The sequence below is a fragment of the Pagrus pagrus genome (genome assembly GCF_965226575.1).
Source record: "Pagrus pagrus genome assembly, chromosome: 11".
In the NCBI taxonomy this organism is placed as follows: domain Eukaryota; kingdom Metazoa; phylum Chordata; class Actinopteri; order Spariformes; family Sparidae; genus Pagrus; species Pagrus pagrus.
Window position 1 is genome coordinate 16,693,614 of NC_140195.1, and position 19,949 is coordinate 16,713,562.

The 19,949-nt window shown below is 41.2% G+C and overlaps 3 protein-coding genes across 5 annotated transcripts in view; 1 reads left to right on the forward strand and 2 right to left on the reverse strand.

Moving 5' to 3' along the window:
* Positions 1 to 303: 303 nt before the first annotated feature.
* Positions 304 to 10,907, reverse strand: LOC311265694 (structural maintenance of chromosomes protein 1A). Its single transcript, XM_084367614.1, has 26 exons — positions 10,542 to 10,907; positions 9,721 to 9,909; positions 9,141 to 9,253; positions 8,574 to 8,777; positions 7,943 to 8,181; positions 7,591 to 7,849; positions 7,076 to 7,216; positions 6,897 to 6,979; positions 6,683 to 6,782; positions 6,220 to 6,327; positions 5,899 to 6,084; positions 5,308 to 5,487; positions 5,051 to 5,197; positions 4,802 to 4,939; positions 4,589 to 4,705; positions 4,396 to 4,502; positions 4,164 to 4,305; positions 3,914 to 4,059; positions 3,650 to 3,803; positions 3,450 to 3,557; positions 3,093 to 3,249; positions 2,817 to 2,971; positions 2,502 to 2,653; positions 2,325 to 2,394; positions 2,111 to 2,221; positions 304 to 1,180 (listed from the first exon to the last, which is right to left on the reverse strand). The coding sequence occupies exons 1-26, from the start codon at positions 10,648 to 10,650 to the stop codon at positions 1,100 to 1,102; spliced, it is 3,696 nt and encodes a 1,231-aa protein (XP_084223740.1). The 5' UTR covers positions 10,651 to 10,907; the 3' UTR covers positions 304 to 1,099.
* A 132-nt stretch (positions 10,908 to 11,039) lies between these two features.
* On the forward strand, positions 11,040 to 16,143 carry ribc1 (RIB43A domain with coiled-coils 1). The gene is made up of 8 exons (XM_084367615.1): positions 11,040 to 11,301; positions 11,883 to 12,101; positions 12,229 to 12,446; positions 12,562 to 12,676; positions 12,957 to 13,075; positions 13,667 to 13,903; positions 15,654 to 15,820; positions 15,988 to 16,143. The coding sequence occupies exons 2-8, from the start codon at positions 11,903 to 11,905 to the stop codon at positions 16,067 to 16,069; spliced, it is 1,137 nt and encodes a 378-aa protein (XP_084223741.1). The 5' UTR covers positions 11,040 to 11,301; positions 11,883 to 11,902; the 3' UTR covers positions 16,070 to 16,143.
* Positions 16,144 to 17,279: 1,136 nt separating this feature from the next.
* l1cama (L1 cell adhesion molecule, paralog a) overlaps positions 17,280 to 19,949 on the reverse strand; it is a 44,378-nt gene continuing 41,708 nt past the window's right edge. For 2 of the 3 annotated variants that reach the window (XM_084367610.1, XM_084367609.1), the window contains exons 27-29: positions 19,760 to 19,832; positions 19,575 to 19,586; positions 17,280 to 19,166 (exon numbers count right to left, since the gene is read on the reverse strand). In XM_084367610.1, the coding sequence (XP_084223736.1) occupies positions 18,923 to 19,166; positions 19,575 to 19,586; positions 19,760 to 19,832 (329 nt within the window). In that variant the 3' untranslated portion in view covers positions 17,280 to 18,922. The remainder of the gene's footprint in view (positions 19,167 to 19,574; positions 19,587 to 19,759; positions 19,833 to 19,949) is intronic. The other variant, XM_084367611.1, reaches the window with a different exon arrangement.

The window sequence follows — 19,949 nt, forward strand, 5'->3', positions numbered from 1 at the left end:
GCTGCAGTAAACAATCCAAACTAATGATAGAAAAGCCTGGAAAGTTGGGGCAGACGGAGCCTTGATGAGAGGGTAGGTGCATGCTTCAGATGCTCCCCCCTGCAGGAGTTAGTGTGAAAACTGAGAGCCTCTATAAATAGTCTTGCCTAGCAAAGCACAGACTCCCCCTTATGGAATGGAAACTAAAGCAGCAACATACATGCTGCATTATAAGTTTAACTAAAGGGAAGGAAGTGCCTTAAAACTGATGCACAGAGGGGACAGAGCATTCTTTAGTTACTTATTAATAAAAGTAAACAAAGCTTAAATAATTCAGATTTTATTTATTGAAGCAGAGCAATCAATAAAACAGACTTGACAGAAAAGTCTCATGTTGAGTTTTTGATTCACCTAATGCCGATTCAGAATGTCACTCCACGAATATGAAGAGACGGTCGTTATTGAAATAGAAATAATTTCCTGATGACAGTTTTGACAAAGCTCCATGATCTCATTTTAGCACCGCCAGCTGCAGCTAACTAGTGGCTTTATTTAGCTATCACACATGGGAATGTATCCACCACACTGTAACAACAGTGTCCTGATTAAGCTTTAAAAAAAAAAAAAAAAGGTAGCACATGAAAATTGCAAATACATTTTTAGTACACACAACAGAGGACAGGCAAAGGCTTTAAAGCACACCAGGAGGGCCATGAACAGTATAAAAGCTCTGAGAATACTTGCCTCGACACATTTCATCATGTGATACAAATTCTGCAGTCTGTTAAAAAGGTTGGATTCCCTCTCATCTTCATGATTAAAATTATTTTTAATTGATTATTATAATCACTCTTAAATGGCCAAATTGAGAAAGGGCTGGTTTATATAAATGTACATACATCCTTGGTTGTCGCAGTCTATAAAGAACGACCCCCCCACAACTAAAAAAGAAATCTCACTAATCCACTACTCTAACATATTCAAAAAATACATAATCATTAAAAAACAATAGGAAAAAATAACATGTGGGACCTAATGAGTACATGACCTGTGACTACAGAATACATTAGCGATCAAGAGAGAGTCACTGATGAACTTTCCAGTGTTTGGAGTGCTCGTCTTATTCGTTTGGATTTGGATTGGCATCAGGATACTGAGAGAGGTCAAAAGTGAGCACTTTGCTGATGACACAATCTCCTTGCTGTGAGTGGAAAAAGAAAGAGAGAAAGAAAATCACTTAGTACTTTAATCTTACGTACAGCAGATGTTACAGATGTGCATTTAATTAACAGCTCAAGACGCTTTGTTGTTACTAGCAAGTTTCTGATGGATTCTGACAGGATCAGGCATGTTTGAAATTAGATCTTCCAAATAGGACTTAAAACCTATTCTAAAAGTTTTCTGCAGAATTAAAAGGCAGTTTTTCCTCACAACTTTGGGTCTCTGTTTATTAAAGCGTATGTTCTTCACCTGCTCTATGAGAAGCGTCAGGAAATAACTTTTGTTGTGATTCGGCACAACATAAATAAACTGACATGACTATTTAAGACTAGATTTTTATTACCACATAGAATTGGATTTAATACCCTTTCCACAGTCATATCCGTCATGGAATGAAAGGAAATAAAACGAAATAAGACCCATTACTTATTAAAGCTATATGAATAACATATATATCTATAACAACATAAGTTATATAATAATCAATTAACAAGACCTCGACCCAAAGAAGTGTCAGAAATTTGATGGAGGGATTAACCTATTTAAAAATCCTTAATTAGAGTTAATTTAAGTTTTGGCTGAAAACAGCTACAGTACAGTAGCTCTGGTGATGCTGACAGAACACAAAAAGGATTTAACACCCTGCTGCAAGCAAAAATCCACCATCACACCAGTCTCACTTACACTGTAGCCTGCAACTACATCCAAATCCCTCATGACTAATGTTACTGCCTGTTACAGGCAAGAAAATATATTGATATAATAAACAATAAATGCATTAAAATATTCAAGACTTTCAGAGACTTGCAGATATCCTGACATATACACTCGTCAAAGCTTCATGGCTGCAACTTATTGAGTTATTTGTTTTTTTTGGCTGTATTTTGTATGACAATATTAAGAAACACACCTCTGGATAAACACCGATGAGCGAGTCTGCCTTGGTGTAGAATTCCTCCTTCAGAGAGATGACAATGGCCTGGAAGTTCTGCACTGACTGGTCTTTGATGTAATTGGCCACCTTGAGGGTACAGAGGGATGTATGAGTTGTAGTTTGTTTGTATTTAATGTGCAGCTATGATTAAAAAAGCACAAGACACTGAATCAAACATCTGTGAACAGACCTTGCCAATGTTAGTGTTGTCCAGAGCAGCGTCAATCTCATCCAGGACAAAGAAGGGGGCGGGTTTGTAGCTAGAAATGACAATAAACAATGTTTAAACATTGAATAACTTTATGCAAATAAACACTTCTGTGACTTTTCTTGAGACTTTTTTTTTTTATTTACTCCGTTGTTTTACCTGTGAATAGCAAAGAGCAGTGCCAGAGCTGCAACAGTCTTCTCTCCTCCAGACAAGTTGTCCATGGGTCTAAACCTCTTTCCTGGAGCCACACAGTTATAGTTGATGCCGTCCAGATATGGCTCCTCTGGGTTTTCTGGGCCCAGGAAAGCCTAAAGGGGAGGGACACATTAAATGTAAAAGGTTTCGCTCTTGATACATAAAAGCATTATTTTTAATACTTTAAAAATAAAGTTGGTACATGAGCTATGAATGTACTGAAATGGACTGAATCTATGCAGGTTATTGTAAAAGGAAAAAAACACTGAGGGATACCTGAGCACTGCTGTTGCGTGAGAGGGCCTTGTAGATCTCATCAATGTTGGTGGCCACGGACTCAAAGCAGGTATTGAAACGATCAAACCTCTCCTTCTTGATCTGCTCAAAGGCCTGTTTCGCCTTCTTGGCTCTCTTACGAGCAGCCTCAAACTCTGAGGGAAGACAAAAACAAATCCATGAGATTATTAAAAATCTAGAAAGGTGCTGTTAACCTGCATCACTTCCTTTATTCCTCATTTAATCCCGGCCTCTACCATCATTCTGTCATCTCACCGTCACTGGTCTCTTGGAACTTGTCTCTGACACTCTCGAGCTTCTCCATGGCTTTCATGTTGGGTGCGCTGATCCTCTGCAGGATACTCTGCTGCTCGTTCAGACGCTGCTGCAGTGTGTTTGTCTCCGCCTTGATCTCTTCTTCTGACAGTGCATCCTTTAGGAAGTCAAACAGGATTATACGTTTTAAGTGTACTTCATAAGCGTATTTTAACCATAGATGTCATATCTTTGCTGCAAATGTCTCTTCTTCTGCTTTTGTGTATTGTTAAACATTTCCAACTCTAAAAAAATGATGGGAGGATGTCCAGTTGGACTGTTTAAATCTAAGGCATTGGTGCGCTGTGTGCAAACTACCTTAAGGTCTTCAGACAGGTTGCTGTAGTCGATCTCTATGAGAGCCTCTTTAGCGAGAACAGTGCTGGACGTCCTCTGGCTGCTCGACTCATCATTCTGGGAGCTCCCCTGGAAAGACAAAACAAAAGAAGGATGATTATTTTCAGTTTCAGTCCCACTGGTATAAAAGTTGGACCCTGTATTAGCGTGTTTGTGTGTACCTCTCCCTGGCTGATATCATCCATTGTTCCAGAGCGTAGAGGCAGCCTGATGTCCTGCATTTTGCAGGCTTGCAGCAAGTTGTGACGGTCACTGCGCTTCTGCTCCAGTTTGGTCTCGATGGCTGTCACCTCTTTCTGGAGCTGAGTCAACTCTCTGGAACGTAGAAAAATATTTTTTTTAGTACAAAACAACTCTTTGGTAATATTTAGATTTACATGTCATGAGAATTATTGAAGTTTGTGTGTGTATTTGCAGCCACTGACTTGTTGGCACCACCCAGTTTTTTGCGGATCTCCTCCATCTCGTGGTTCTTATCATTGACTTCTGATTTCTTGGTGAGGTGCTGGTTCTTTAGGTCCTGTAGCTGGGCCATCGTCTCATCAATGATCTTCATGTGTCTGTGCTCCTCCTACAGGAAGAAACATGACAAAAAGGCAAAAAAGTGAGCATTAACTTGATGTGAAAACGGAGGACAAAATACATACGTTTTTATCTTTCACTTGATGGTTTCACCTTCTTGAGTCGCTCTATTTCAGCCTCGTCCTTCTTGACAGTCTGCTCCCACATCATGACTTTCTCCTGGTCCTCCTTCAGCTGATTCTTCTCATAGTCTACCTGGATACCCAGACGGGTCTTCTGGGTCTCGAACTCAAGACTGCAGCAAAAAGAGGGATGTCCTGTTAGACTACACCTACAACAAGTTACCTAACAATGTGTATAAGAACTGACTTAGTGCTTAACTCACCGCTTCTTGGCGATCTCGTTCTGCCTCTTGACCTTCTCCTCCTCAAACTCTCTGATGTTCCTCACTCCAATCTCCTTACAGAACTCAATAAACACCTCATCCTCCACCTGGAAAACAAACACATTTATATCAATATGACTGAAATGCAACATAGAAGTGCTTCTAAATGGACCTCGCTTTGTGTCAGTCTCACCAGGTTCATGCGGTCTCGCAGGTCAGTGATCTCCTTCTCACGGGACTGGATGATCCTCTTGATGTCGTTGATGCGAGGGCCAAAGTTCGCCAACTCGCTCTCTAGCTTAGATTTCTCCTGCATGACACAAATAAAAACAGGTTTTAGAGCAACAGTCGCCACAGAAATAATGAAGAGGGAAGAGGACAACACTGAGGTGTAACCAGGCTGTACCTGCATGTTGAGGGAGAGGTGGCGGGTTTTCGTCTGTTCAAGATCGCTCTGGGAGTACTTGAGTCTCATCTGAAGACCATGGGCCTGAGACTGCACCTGACGCAGCTCAGCCTCCTTCCTCTTGGCTTTCATTTGCTCCTACAAAGAAAAAAGAATAGACGTGGTTGTGAGTTTTCCTTGATTGACAATCCATCAAAGTTTAGCCAAAACCACAATCTCCTTAATCGAGGTACTTGTAATTTAAGTCACCTTGAGCTCTTCTGTGAGTTTTTCTTTCTTTTCCTTGAGCTTGTCTACTGCCTTCTCATCCCAGCGCCTGGCCTTGGCCTTCAGGTCACTGGCTCCTCCAGAGATGACACCAGACTTCTGGAACAAAGTGCCGTCCAGGGCTACCGTCTAGACACAAGGACAAAAGGAGAGGTTGGGTAGGGAAATAGACAAAATTGACACCTAACAAATATCCAATCCTTCCATCTTCAGTCAATGACCTAAATGAAGTGAAGTACCTTGTGTCTGTATGGCCCTCCAAAAGCAATCCTTCGTGCATCCTCCACGTTCTCACAGACCAGGGCGTTACCACATGCATATTGGAGGGCTTTCTTGATGTGGGGAGGTTCATAGCGAATGACATCGATGACCAGTTTGGCTCCTCGCAGCTCTCTCAGTTTCTCGTCTGTTGGTTTCACCTTTGATAAGACAAAAAAACAATTAGGGAATGTTTTAAAATAAAGCTATTTAAAATTCCCTTTGAGTTTACATTGTTTGAGTGTGTGTGTATGTGTGCTGCATTACAGCAGAAAAACTGGTGCCTAATATTGAGCAAGAAATTAATAGCTTAAGATAAGTGGCTGTCGAAGCTTGTTTACTAACATCCAAATTGCTGGTATTTCAATTAGTAGCTCTGAAATGAACTAATACAAATTATGTGGATGTTCATCAGCAGTGACAGACTGATTAAAGATGCTTTAAGGCAAATTCAATCTTCTTCTTTACGGAGTTTGTTTAAATTTGACATTTTCATTTAATTTTGTGATAGTCAAGACTAACATTACAAAGACTTTCAAGTAGTGCCTGTATCTATACTTTCTATTGTTCACCTCGAGGTAGTCGAGAGGAAGGAAGGTCTCAGGCTCTCCTCTCTGCTCCTTGATGTACTGAATACAATCTCTGCCAGTCTTCTCCGAGTCGACAATGATGGCATCCATGTTTTTGCCCAACACTTTGGTCACAGCGATCTGATACTTCTTCTGAGTGGGCTGGCACAGGTCGATTAGACGGCCATACTGAAGAAAGAGAGAGAAGCATTTTATTTTTTTTTACTCATCCAAAATTCTGAGTTTATTGAATACATTTACTAAATGTAGCAAGCATAAGAACGTTAGACACTATTGCACTGAGTACTGCCACCGTTGCCTTACCACAGAGCCAGGGTAGAGTCTTTTAATGCTCTCCATGATCTCGGCCTTGCGCTGCTGGCGACTGTTCTCCTGCCTGTCGATTCTGGCATCTCCCAGCTGCTCCATTACCTACAGCAAAAAAGCCAATAATAATGGGATTCGTTATGGACTATTTCACAGCTGACATTTTCACTTGTCAAACACTAATAACATTAACAACAGGGAGTGCCAAAGCCATTCCCCAGTATTGTACATGCTGGCCCACTGGCATGGATTACTGGCACACCTACCCATCATTTATTTTATTAGTCACGCGGGTGCTTTTGCCCGATATGTGACATTTTCTGCAAACGTCTATTGATTCACATGAAGAAATTTAGTTTTTTAGCTTCTCACTTCCAGGAACAGGTTAGCTATAGTTGCTCCATGCAAACATCCAGAGAAGCATCTCTAACAACTACAGCACACAGATACTATTGAGTACCTGGTTTAGCTCCATGTTGATTTCATCAATTCTCCTCTTGGCCATTTCCACCTCCTCCGTCAGCTCCTCCTCCATGCGTTTCTGCTCATCAAGTGACTGCCTGAGGGGTAACAAGACAAAAGTGTGTGAATGAAGAAGTATAATGGAGAAACCTATTAAATCAATAGGCTCAACACAGTTCTGTACAAACGGTGCAAAGATGAGAGCAGCATACCTGCTGGTGGAAATATAATCCTCTAACTTCTCAATACGTTTCTGGTTTTCCTCAATTTCACGGATCTTCTGTTTGATTTTGGCCTGGAGAGAAACGACAGAATAAATGGTTGTATGAATTCACATCAGTTAGAATCGGTTTATTGGCACAGGCTGACTTGCCATAATTATCTTATTTACCTCTGTCTCGACTTTCTTCCTCTCCTCCAAGTCGAGGCGATCCTGATCGGCCTTCTGGTCGCGGTTGAACTTCTCCAGCTCCTGTGCCAGTGTGGCAGCACGTTTACTGGCCTCCTCCTTCAAACGATGGTACTGCTTGACCTGGAGACAAAGATGAGAGAAAAATCGGGTCATGTAAAGTCATCTATATTCTAAGATCGATCTGATTTCACAACAAATATTTGTGATGCAGTTCAACACACCAAAGCTTGTTCTAGCTTTTCAATTATTCCATTTTGATGTCAAACCACAGGAAGGATTTTGAAAAGCCAAGACTGCCTACGCAAAAATGATTGTACTACAGTTGGGACATTAGTCAGATGTTTTTGCGCAGTCTTTATATAATATAAATGGCTCCCTAAGCAATACAAGAATATACTCAATAGGTTGGAAGGTACATTTACATTTTTGTTCACATGCCAGTATTTCAGTTTGATCAACGATATTCTGCATTCTACAATATTCTGACATCAGACCTGGTTTTCCTCCAGGGTAAGGTCCTGGCCCTGGCTCTGTGCCTCCTCCTCCATGCGCTCCTCAAACTCCTGCTTGGTTAACTCCACCGCCTTCATCTCTTTATCCAGCTCATCCATGTCCCCCTTACGTTTCTTGTACATCTTCTGGGCATTTTGCAATGATTTACGCGCTGCCTCAAGCTTCTTGATCTTGTGTGAAGTGTTCTCTTTAGCCTTGATGTACTGCGGCCTCTTCTGGTTCAACTCAGAGTCTTTTTCTCTGTGGGCAGAGTCAAGTGTTTAACAAAGCGCTCAGTTTTAAAAAGCATTAGCTTCACAGCAGGTCAGTAAGTGAGCTGTGATTGTCTCTTACTTGATTTCTTTCTCAATGGTCTGCTGCTCCCTCATCAGTCTACCCAGCTCCTTTTTCTTGTCCTTCAGCTCCTCCTCCACATGGTCCATCTTTTTACGATCCTTATCAATCTCCTTGTTCCGCTGTCCCAGCTCTTTGTTCAGCTTCTCGATCTCAGTCTCGTTGTGGTACAGCTTGAAGAGCTGCAACTGAACGCTGGCCCTGGCCACTTCGTCTTTCAGACGCTGGTAACGCTCCGCCTGGTGGAATAATCGGAAGAGAGAGATAGATAGTGTGATGAGGCACATTTTTTTTGTATACTGGTCCTTATTAACCCAGGAAAGTTTCAAAACAATAAAAATAGGGAACAGACAAATACTGCATTTCATTGTCCCAGTACAGTGCAGTGACAGTGAAGGTGAATCTAATATAATAACAAAGATAAGAAAGATAACACAAAATATGCACTAAGTCATGTTTTTTGTGTTTTTGTAGGATTCTGCTGCAAACCATTACCCTGTGGGGCACAATGAATATACTTTCAAACTTAAGGAGCAAAAGTTACATGAAAGCACTTAATTTCGAATCCAAACAGGACACAAGCAGATAGAAATGTAATTCCAGAGATTTAGACTGAGCGCAGAGTACATACCTCCTCTTTCTCTTGCTTGGCTTCTTTTCGCTCAGCAGCAATGTTTTTCTTACGATGGTAATTGAACTGCGTGTCCTCCTCTGCTTTCACCATCTCCTTCTTCCTGCGGTCGTACTCCTGGGCCAGCTCTCCAGAACGAGAGATTTCCTCAAACAGAGCGGTACGCTCCTTGGGGTTCTTCATGGCGATAGACTCCACAGCGCCCTAGTGGGAAAATAAGCAGAGAATAAAACAGGGGGTGCCAACAGGAACTGCAAACAGCATTTTACCAGATTTTAATCTAATTACACCAGTAAAGTGATATTTTCGGTCTCTGCTCTAACTGGCTGAGTCACATTTCAATGTGTGATGCCCACTGAAGGCACCTGTATGGATACAATAACCACACTCCAAAGTGTTCATTTAACAGATGCAATAGCACGGTAAAATCATGCAGAACAACACCTCTAAACTGTACTGAGATTACTGCAAAGCAAAAGCGTCTACCCTGTGGCCTAGTACAGAAGCATTAAAGAACATTAATGAATACATTTCTCTTAGAAGAGATTATTAGGATTTCAGTCTCACCTGGAAGACCAAGAAGTTCCTAGCCTTGATCAAAATACCAAGTTTTTCGAGCTCTTCACTGTATTCTGGCAAGCTCACCACCTTGCTGTTGATGCGGTACTCAGAAGAGGAACCTGAAACACACAATATATGCAAATTAAAAGAGATAAAACATTATAAACATATGCTTATCAAAACCACATACAAGATGCTGCATGGCTGTATGGTTTATTGTCCTTGTAAAATACAGGGTTGTACGATGAAATCCATGTAAAGATGCCTCGTTTTCAAAACAAGAGTACTTGCAGGGTTTTAAGGCAATGTTCAAAAATATTTAACACTCGTGATTGTGCAGCTATACTTGAAAATATGAGCTTACAGAAGCACTCAATGACATTAGAACAATTTCTTATGTGTTGCATTACTTCCAATTCAATTCCTTGAACTTCGATAAACTGGAAAGCACACTGAATACATGAACAGCAAAGTCAATGCCCTCTAATCGCTGATTCAAGTGACAGAAGTTAATAGAACAATATTTACGAGTTAATACAGTAACTGAACCATACAATGTAGTATGACTTTGAATGGCGGTTCATACCAATGATGACCCTTGTGAAGGAGCGCTCCTCTCCGTTATCCTCCTGGTACACCATGCTGACAAAGGCTCTGTTGGCAGCTGGCTTCCCTACGGGCGCTCCATGGATTAGATCCTTCAGAGTCTTCACACGCAGGTTGCTGGTCTTCTCTGCCAGCACGAAGCTGATGGCATCCATAAGGTTGGACTTTCCTATAACAACAGCATTCAGATTTATATTAGATTTCTATGCAACTTTAACATGAGACTACAGTATACAGATTTAAGTTTATCAGTTTATTGAGTGCACTATCCAAGTTGAACTTCATGACCTTTATAATGAATAGGTTTCAGTTAAATTCATTGTTTGTTCAGTTTGGTCTTTGTCAAAGTGGTGCCGGCTCACATCACATCATTTAAAGGGTTTCGTTAGTTGTGACGTTTCATTGTAAAGCACGTTGGACATAACCCATCTGTGATTACCTGGATGCTAAACTATAACTTTGCTCGAAAAAAAAGAAGCAATGTGATATTAACCCTTTACACAAAGTCATGTGCACAACAAATCATTTGATCTGCACACATACAACATTGCTAGTTTATAGTCACAAACCATAACACAACTAACACTGAAATAAATATCAGAATTCAGAACGGTAAGGTTGCATAATTCTTAGAGTAGGTTGTCAAAACGCTGTCAGATGCACCACAAACATAAACTACATGTGTAAACTCAAATGTGTCTAGACAGCGGAGTATTGCTGCACTGTTTACCGCTAGGCACTGCTAGCAAGCAGCCTGCATTTTCCTTTAGCCGTGAGCTAATATTTGCAATCATAACATACCAGATCCATTGGGTCCGATGATTGCAGTAAACTTATGAAAAGGTCCAATGATCTGTCTTCCCTTATATGACTTGAAGTTCTCGATCTCTATCAGCTTTAAATACCCCATCTTCGTTATATGTGTGCAGCTGTTTTGCAAAGAAAACTGCACTGAATATTAGCCAGCTAGTAAAATTTTACCTAGCTAATGCTAACAACCGATGTCTACCGGACAAGCTAGCTCAAAGACGAAGCATGCACGCAAAGAAATGAACCCCTCTGTTCAGTCGGTTGCTGGCCTATGCACAAGTGACATTATGAAGTGCATATTTAGTTTAATAATCTAAATATCTTCATAATCGTAATCAGAAAAACGCGATGCGGCGGTGACAACAATGCGCCATTTTACAATCCGACAGGAAGACCTTCGAGCGCGCGAGACACGAAACCCCACGGTTTATCGCGAGAACTCATGGAGGAATGGCTTTTTTTTACGAGCCCCCCTGGTTTGTGCCCCGTATTTCATCAAGAACAGTAAAGTATGTATGTAAACAATACATTATTTTCATTTCAAGAGCCTTTTTGTACATGTGCATCACTCGCTGTTGGGATTTATGTTAAATAAATCGTGCAGCGGCAAATTGAGATGTTGCCATGGTTACCAAGGGCCTTCAAACACAACAGGACTTGAATAGCGACACAGCTTCATTGACTGAAGTGATACTTGGACCGAAAACCCCCAAAATAAAGTGATATAATTTATCCACATCTAACGTCAGAGGTAAGTGCTGCTTTGAAAAACCTCCATCCCTTTTTTCTATCATCTTTCATTGTTTATTCATCATTTCTTTTTGCCTGTAGAGTTGATTTCACTGTCATTTGCTTTGATTATACTTTCTGACAGTTGTTTATTTTCCCTGTAAAAAGGACGAAATAAAAATTAAATCATCCATCAAGTCAGTTGCTTAAAGAGTCAGTGCAGCCTCGCCAGGTTTAAGTGTGATGTTGTCAGGTCATGATAGGATCAAATTAGGTTAAAAGGGGCACTATGGAGCTTTGGACAAGACATCAAAACTCAGTTTATTTATTATTTACATTTGATATTTATAATATTAATGATGTAATAATACAAACTCAGAAATATTCATTTTTTCCCCCAATAACTGAATAAAAAAGCTGTTCTCAGAGTAAAATAAGGTCCCAGAACACTGTTTGAAGCTGGAAAGGTGGCAGGGTCCGCCAAATATAAACAAAATTAAAACAGCATGAAATTGTGTTGTCTGTTTGTTGATTATTTATAGAATAATTTCTTTCCACAAGCCATAATAACCAGGGCTGTTATGTTGTGTCTCCCCTCTTTAGGCTCATTTGAACTTGAGAAAATGTACAAATTGGATTTGCCTGTAGACCAGACTGAAGAGAAGGCTGTGGAGAGGCGAAGGTCTGCAGAGACTACGCGGAAGGCCCGGATCTTCAACACCCGGCATCGTGTGATGGGCATTGACGTTGATGCTCTCAACCAACAGGTCCAGGAGAAAAAGCATCAGCAGAACATGGAGATGCAACGGGACAAAGCTTTTGGTAACCTACATGAGATGAGAGCCAGGGAGGAGTCAGAATTAACAGGGAATACTGAGAATACTGTCTCCATTTATGAAATTAAATTAATTATTAGCATTGATTTCTATTTATTTTCTTTACATCGCAGATAAGCTGAGAAAGTATCATGATGATGTTCTGCTGCAGCAACACATTAATGAAGAAGAGAAGCGGGCAGCTTTGCACACTGACCTGACCCAGTATTGGGCCACTCATCAGCGTGTGGAGGACTCTCGAGATGCTGATCTCAAGTGTGGCCTGAAGGGGGCATTCAGCATCACTATTCCAGAGGGCGAGCTGGGGCCTGCCAGTATGCAGATCTTTCAGGTAGGCATGGTGCAACGTGCAGGTGCATCAAAGACCAGTGAAACAAAATCTAGCGGATGGTTTAAATAAATATTCACACCACCTCCTGAGCACTGTGTTATTGTTTCATGTGCAGGGAGAGGGAACTGGAGAGGAGCAAAAGAGGAAAGAACAAATGAAGATAACAGAAAGAGATCTGCAAGCACAGAAGGAATTAAATGAGAGAAAGCACATGGGAGACAAGCACAGAGGTGAAAAGAGACGGGCACACACACCATGATCGCTGATGAGCTAACATGCTGTACCCTATAGCCTCTGTAAATCACACACATGCTTCATGCTTCCCTGCACAAACAATCACACACTCCTACGCACAGCCCTTACTGCCAGGTGGCATTGATGGATGCTCATCCCTGAGAGCCGTTATGCATGTGCGAGTGTGTCGTTGAAGAGCTTTGTACAATGGGTAATGGCTGTTGCAGGTGTGAAAAACACACAGTAGCTGATTTCCAACACGTGTGTGTGTTACAGAGGTGCTCGTGAGCAAGGAGCTGGTGCTTCAGGACCTTAGGGGGCTTCAGCTGCAGGCACTCGAGGAGGATTGTAAGAAAGCTGCCCGCATCTCGCTCGCCAACTACAATCGAGCTCTGGTACAGTACATGCATGTGCACACACAGATGGACACACAGATGCACACACATGCCACCCGCTGATGTGGGGGCTCAAAGCAAAATCCAATGGGGGTTGGAGCTCTGACGTGGTGTTCTCAGGTGGGACTGTGGAATTAAAATCGCTAATTGAAAATGTTAAGTGATGCGTGCACACACACTTGCTGCAGGAAGGCAGCCATCATATTAGTTGGTACCAAGCAACTGGATGGTTAAACTGCTTTGATGTATGCGTGGGCCCTGTCTGTTTTTTAGAAGCAGCCATTTAGCTCTCCCTTTCATTTGCCTGAATGCACTCAGCTGAAGCCTCCATTGGGAGGCATCATTATAAATCCTTCAGGTCATGCTATTTTTCATGACAATTATGTGGTTTCTCTAATAACCACTCACATGCGCACTGCACAGGCAAGTAACACTGAGTGAGTGGATCTCTCAGGGGGACGTTCACCATATGTCTGAGTCTTGCCTCTATGCTAGAAGTAACATATTAGAGGATGCTTTTCTAATCATCGAGGGCATGTTCAATCAACTGTCTGTGGATCGGTGTTACCACTTCCTGTCCCCCCCCCACAGGCTACAGAGCAGGCAGAGACACTGAAGGAGCAGCGCAGGAGGGAGGAAAGGGAGAATGTTGCAGAACTGCTGCACACACTGACGTCCGACATGATGACAGAGTGTGCAGAGGCAGCGGAGAGAGAGGTGGGAGGAGGGAGGCCGCCCCGTGTCCTCATAGACAGGTGGAAGGGGATGAGTCCTGAACAGCTGAGCGCCATCCACAGGGAGAGAGAAGAACAGCGTCTTCAGAGACAGGTGCTGGTGTCACTTTATAAAAGACAATGCAACTTCCATACACACACACACACACACACACACTCACCTCTCACTCTGCTTTACTTCAATTCTACCTTTTTTGCCAATTTCCTTTCAAACTCACAAGAAGGGATGTTAAAGGTGCAATATGTACGAATATAAGTGTTAAATGTTCAAAAATTGACTAAAAACTACTGACAGAATGTGAAGAAATAAGTGGTTTGACATTATGTCAAAGACGTCTGTTGCTTTGTAGAGATATTTACTGAATTTAGCATGCTAACCAGCTAGCCCCAGCCCGTCTTTTCTCGTATTAACACTCCCTGCTCCCAGTCCAGACCGAAAGCTGCACAGCTAACAGAGCTAACTGAGCTAACTAGCCAACAGCAGCTACAGTTAGCATCAGTTAGTGGTTAATCTGGTATTATGCTGCCCCATACTTGTTTGGAGTATGAATTCGAGAGGTGGACGATTATACATGTTGGTCTTTTAATGATCAATCATTAATCAATTAATCGCTTAAAGAATTGAACCAATTTAAAATGTTTAACTGAAGATCGTGACGGGAGAAAATATTAATTAAAATTCAAGTGATTTGTCATTTTAAAAATACAGAAAACATTCTATACAAACTAATACTATGACATTTGAGCCATTTAGTAGCCTCCATATGGGTTGGATTTTGTTGGCAGTTGTGACTAGCGACAGATGGCATATTATTTTGTGTTATTTATTTAATCATTCAATTAACTTCTTGTTTACTTAATCTGTTCTTTTAACTCCCAATGTAGCCTACTCTGATTTCCCATCAGAGATCATGTCAGTGGTTAAAACAGTTTTCTAATGGAAAATATGAACATAATTCATATGTTATTAACAATTAACCCAAAAGGGATTTTTATGGCGGCTGAGTATCAATTAAAGAAACTGCTTAAAATTTGCATCCCTACATGCAACTACTCAAAATTGGAGCATAAATTGGTGACAAATTAAAGGACAAACTAGCAAACAGTGTCTTAGCAAGGTGTAAGGCCAGAACAGCTTCAGTGCACCATTCACTGACCTGTATGGATCTGAATGTATTCTCCACTAATTTATTCAGGGTTTTCCTTCAATTTGTCATCCATGTCTATGATTATTTGTGAAACTGTCCTCACAGGTTGCATACGTCTAAAGGTTGTGACCAAAGGGATATTATGGATGCACAATATTGGATTTTTGCCAATGCTGATACTGATATATGCACATTTTTTGTTACACCTAATTGATAACAGAACATCAAGTCTGCATTGCTATTCAAAATGTTAACATTCACTGGCAAAATAAGAAAACTATTTAGTTTAACGGTTTGCAGCACATGCTCATAATTAAAGTTTCATCTTGTCGGCTACATGTATGGGTAGCAATGTTCATTTTGTGTTGTTCATCTCATTTTGAAGCCTTTATTTGCCAATACCGACACCATGCCAATATTATTATGCATCCCTAGTATTATCCCTTCTTAGATTGTTTTAAAGGTTTTTTTTCTTCTTCTTTTTTTTACTGAAGTACCAGAAAAAATAGTTTTGTGTTGCAGAAATATGATTCATCCTAGTAACCATGTTGGCACCCCTCAATTTTATCTTGCAACCTTTTTGCCATGTCCGTGGGTTTGGAAGAAAACTTTTAAAAATATTTTTAAACCCCGTATCCCACATGACAAATCTTCTCAGGTTTTGCATTGAGACCTTTTTTATTTTTGCATCTTCAGAGACAACGTGATGCTGAGAAGGCTCAGGATGCAGCCAGGGAACTCCAGCTTCTGAGGCTGACCAGAGAAGCAGAAGAGGAGGAGAGGAGAGCAGAAGAGCTCAGGAGAGAGAAGAGGCTTCAGACAGACCGTTATAACGTGCAGCTGGCCAGAGAGCAGCAGGCATAGTGAGTACAGCACACAGACATACTTACACCAACTATTCAGGCAGTAGTCAGCACATGTATTTTGGGAGAAGGTGATTTAGTACTCTTCGGTAGAATTCAGTTTCAAATAAGCATTTTTTGGAAATAGTTACTCACCATGTGTTTATTTGTGTCTCTGTCTGCCCCAGTCAGGAGTACCTGAACAAGAAGCTCTACACTAACAAACCCACCAAGAGCTACTTTAATCAATTCAACACCAGCTCCCGCTGACCACCGCAAACCTTACACAGGCTTATCCTCCTGTGACAATGTGCTAATAAAATCTATTGATTGTTGTACTCACACCGAATGTGAATTGAATCCTGAGTGATCAATACTTCCTGCTCACAACGGACACATACGCATTGACTTTATTGGCGGATACTGATGACAACAAAGGAACCCTTTTTGATACAGATTGTTCCACGTACTTTATTTTTCAGTCATATATCCAGTTACAGTGGTAGAATCATAATGCAGTTACAGTTATATTGGCCCCATGTGTGGTATAAATCCACCCAACGACATCCGACATGTTGTTCACCCCATGATACATATAGATACCACCAGTTCCATTGTGCTAATTGTGCACCCCACACACCACAAAGAGGCACATCTACACTCCGGCAGCGACAATCACTCCCTTCCTCCCCTATGTTCTCTCCCTCCCGTCCCATTCAGGCATTGTTGTTTTAAATCTGCTTGTCTGAGTTCTGAAGAAGCTTCTCTAAACAAACCAATCCACTTTTTTAATAGGTTTTTATCTTTTCACTATAAAAAGGGGGGGGGGGCAGCAGTGGAAAAGCAAAGGCCAGCATCCTCAGCTTTCCCCTCGACACATGAAAAGCAAAGAGTGAGTGGCAGTCGAGTGAGTATCTGTGTGTGTGCACTCATTCCTCATTCAAAGCTAACATTTGCCCAGAACACTGACAAACACAGATGTTTAGCAGCAGATAGTCAAGTTAGAATATTGGCATATTTTGTGTCATTCACCGCTCCTGTATGAAAATAGATTTATTTTTTTAAAAGCTTTATTTGTCCTGAGTGTGTCTGAATAACCAACAACAGGGAGCTTACACACACCTGCTTCACTGCCATCGGCCTTTTTAGACGTCCCGTATACTTTACCTCAGGGACTATCAGGTGATGTTTGGCCAGTGTCAAGCTTTTATTTGAACAGAGAGAACTGAGGCAGCAACGTTGCATATAGGTACTCCCTGTGGTATGCACAAACTGACCTGCTGCATCCCCGCCTCTCATGACTGCATCAGACAAAAACTCCACAGATATTCACTGCGCTGCAATGCATCGCTGGATGGTTATGGGCATGAACGCAATCTTAGCTTTCATTGTAATGTAACTACTACTATCACTAAATGACACTAATGTACAAGTTTTTTTTTTTCTTCAAGTGTTTGCAAACATCTACAGAACAAATGTGGATTTTTTTTTTCTCCCTTTTTTATTTTATTTTTTCCTCTACTATGAACTATTTTTGCTAAAACAGCCAAATCTCACTGCAATCGTTAGTCAAAAAAGGAAAGTTTGAATTCATAGCAACAGTACAAAGAAGAAAAATGCAACATTTTTAAATTAGGTGGTTTCAAACCTGCACATTTTCACATTTTTTTATATCAAACATGGTTGGAAAACAACTGTAAGGGTTGTATTTACATTCTGTGGGGGGAAAAACGGGCCTTACAGGTCTTTTCATAACCACTGTTATCTCTCCGGTACCTTGAAGCTCAAAATTGTGTTAATCAGTAGCATGTTGATACAATTTACACGCCCATCTTTAAAAAGAATACATTCTCTGTGTTTGATGTAAATACCAACTGCTTGTCTTTATTATACATCATCACGCCTGTCTGCAGTACACACTTGCATTGATGAGTGTCTGAAAATAAAACCTTGAGAGTGTTTCCACTCTCTGATCTGTAAATATACATAAATACTGCTCCCTCAAACAGTTTGTGTGGTATGAGATGGACAGGTATGAAAAGATTGTTAATTAGAGACAACAATGTTTTTAATACAGTGTAGAAAGAGACAAGGACAGATACAGAAAGCTACACATAGGTCTCGACACAAAAAATTACAATATCATCTCCAATAATGACATTACACTTCTGGTGGGAAGGCGAGAGAGTAATGACATCGATCTGGTGCTCTATGCAGACCCAGCAGGCACAGGAACTTAGAAGGAGCATGTACATATCTATAATACTGTATTATGGCTAAATAGATAGATGTAGATGCAGCTATATACACCAGATGCTACTCAGCATTTTCACAGCAAGTTCCCATAATGCATCCAATGTTATAGTAAGAAACTTGGCTTCACTTAGTTTCAATTAAAACAACTTTTATCTATGAAATGTGTCAATAAAGAGAAGGTTTTTTCCAATAAATGGTGTAGAAAACAATATGAAAAAGTGATGATATAAACAAATGATAACAAAAGGATGTTTTGTATTCAAACTCATTTGTAAAAAATAATAAAAAATGTCACTGGCGAGTACAATCTTAGACATCGAATGGCGTTAGACGTACAAAACACGTGCGAAAATCATATAAGGCATGATAAATATCTAAGATTCAAGACTTTACAGCAGCGTGTGCCGCCTGTTTCCCCACACTAGGCTCTACCATCATCCTCTGCATCTCTATAGGACCACACCTACGATCCCTCCGATATGTCTACCTGTACAACATTCTGTCTTTATCTTTCTATAGAGTTGTTAGCGGAAAGAGAAACAAAAGAGAGGAAAGGGAGAGAAATGAATGTTAGTCATTAAGCTCTGCTGTAAACCACACAGGTAAAGGAGGGTGAGGGGGGTCAAAGGACATCATCAGGTCAGTCAGACTTGTATCACATTGTCCACTACTTTGGACACTCCTTTGGTCAAAAAAGTCCGGTCGATCAGATGACGGCCAGGTCCATCTGAATAGTCAATATATTGATTGCGTATTGGTCGTTAAACTACGGATCAGCGAGTCAGTAGGGAACAGGAGCGTATGGGCACGTATGTGTTGACATGTTTTGGTCTGATGGTTCCCCGGCGGATGGTGGGGGTTAGGGGGTTAATCGAGAATGGTGACTGAGTTGGGCATGCCATTGGTGGCTGGAGTGATGGTGGTGGGGTTGAGCGGGGTGTTGTCTCCTGGCCCCTCGCTGGGCCTACTGAACTGGCTGGCCAGGGACTCGTCCATGTTGAGCTCCGTGGTGATGGCGCTGCTGCCGTTGTAGTCCAGGTTGTCCTCGCTGCATAGCTTGCTCTCCTCGCCCAGGGACGGCAGGCTGGCCGTGCGCTTCTCCTCGAGGTCACTGAGAGCACAGAAGGGGTCAAAGCAAGACATATTATGAAAAGGCATGCTAGAATATGAGAACGGCGACAGTTTTAACAGTATAATTACAACTTTTAAGTAACTTTTAAGTTTTAGAATGTGAAAAATTACTGATTTTCTTGATCTTACATTAAAATTAAATTGATTAGTTTTTGGGTTTGGCAAAATAAGACTTTTCATGGCAGCACGTTGGACTATAGGATAATTTAATTGCCATTTTTCAGTTTCTAATGTTCTATAGACAAATCATTTACAGCAGATTAATCAATACCAAAAGTAACACATTTCACCATGATTATACCAACTGATACAGGGGAGTCAGACTGTACGTAAGGCTTTGGGATAATAAATGAGCTGGTTTGGGATAGCAAATCACAGCACAGCATACCTTTCTAGAGATCTGCAAAGCAGGGGCAGGCATTGGGGAGAAGAGGGACAATGAAAGGAACACAAAGGGTTAGGAAAACCAAACAGTGCCGAGGGAGTCAGGGCTGTGCTAGGAATCAGAATAGAAATGATCCGCAGAAACATAATGTAACACTGAAAGAGACGACGTGCATTCAAATGACAAACCTGTACTCTCCAAAAGTCTCATCCTTCATAGGCCGCGCTTCTGAGTCCATCGGCCCCTCTTCTTTATCTTTCACTGAGGAGGAGATTATTGGATTTTATTATCAGGAAGATCTCATCCATGTTTCTCTCTAAGCCACTGTCTCAGACATGGATAATGACATTCTGTCGCACGGCGAGATAACACCAAGTG

Bases quoted from the DNA above. Each gene is read 5' to 3' on its own strand.
- ribc1 (XM_084367615.1), top strand. From the start codon at position 11,903: ATGTACAAATTGGATTTGCCTGTAGACCAGACTGAAGAGAAGGCTGTG. The intron at 12,447-12,561 runs GTAGGCATGGTG...TTTCATGTGCAG, and splicing joins CCAGTATGCAGATCTTTCAG to GGAGAGGGAACTGGAGAGGA. The intron at 13,904-15,653 runs GTGCTGGTGTCA...TTGCATCTTCAG, and splicing joins AACAGCGTCTTCAGAGACAG to AGACAACGTGATGCTGAGAA.
- LOC311265694 (XM_084367614.1), bottom strand. From the start codon at position 10,650: ATGGGGTATTTAAAGCTGATAGAGATCGAGAACTTCAAGTCATATAAG. The intron at 5,198-5,307 runs GTACTTCACTTC...CCTTGTGTCTAG, and splicing joins GAGGGCCATACAGACACAAG to ACGGTAGCCCTGGACGGCAC. The intron at 2,972-3,092 runs GTGAGATGACAG...GTCTTCCCTCAG, and splicing joins GTTCCAAGAGACCAGTGACG to AGTTTGAGGCTGCTCGTAAG.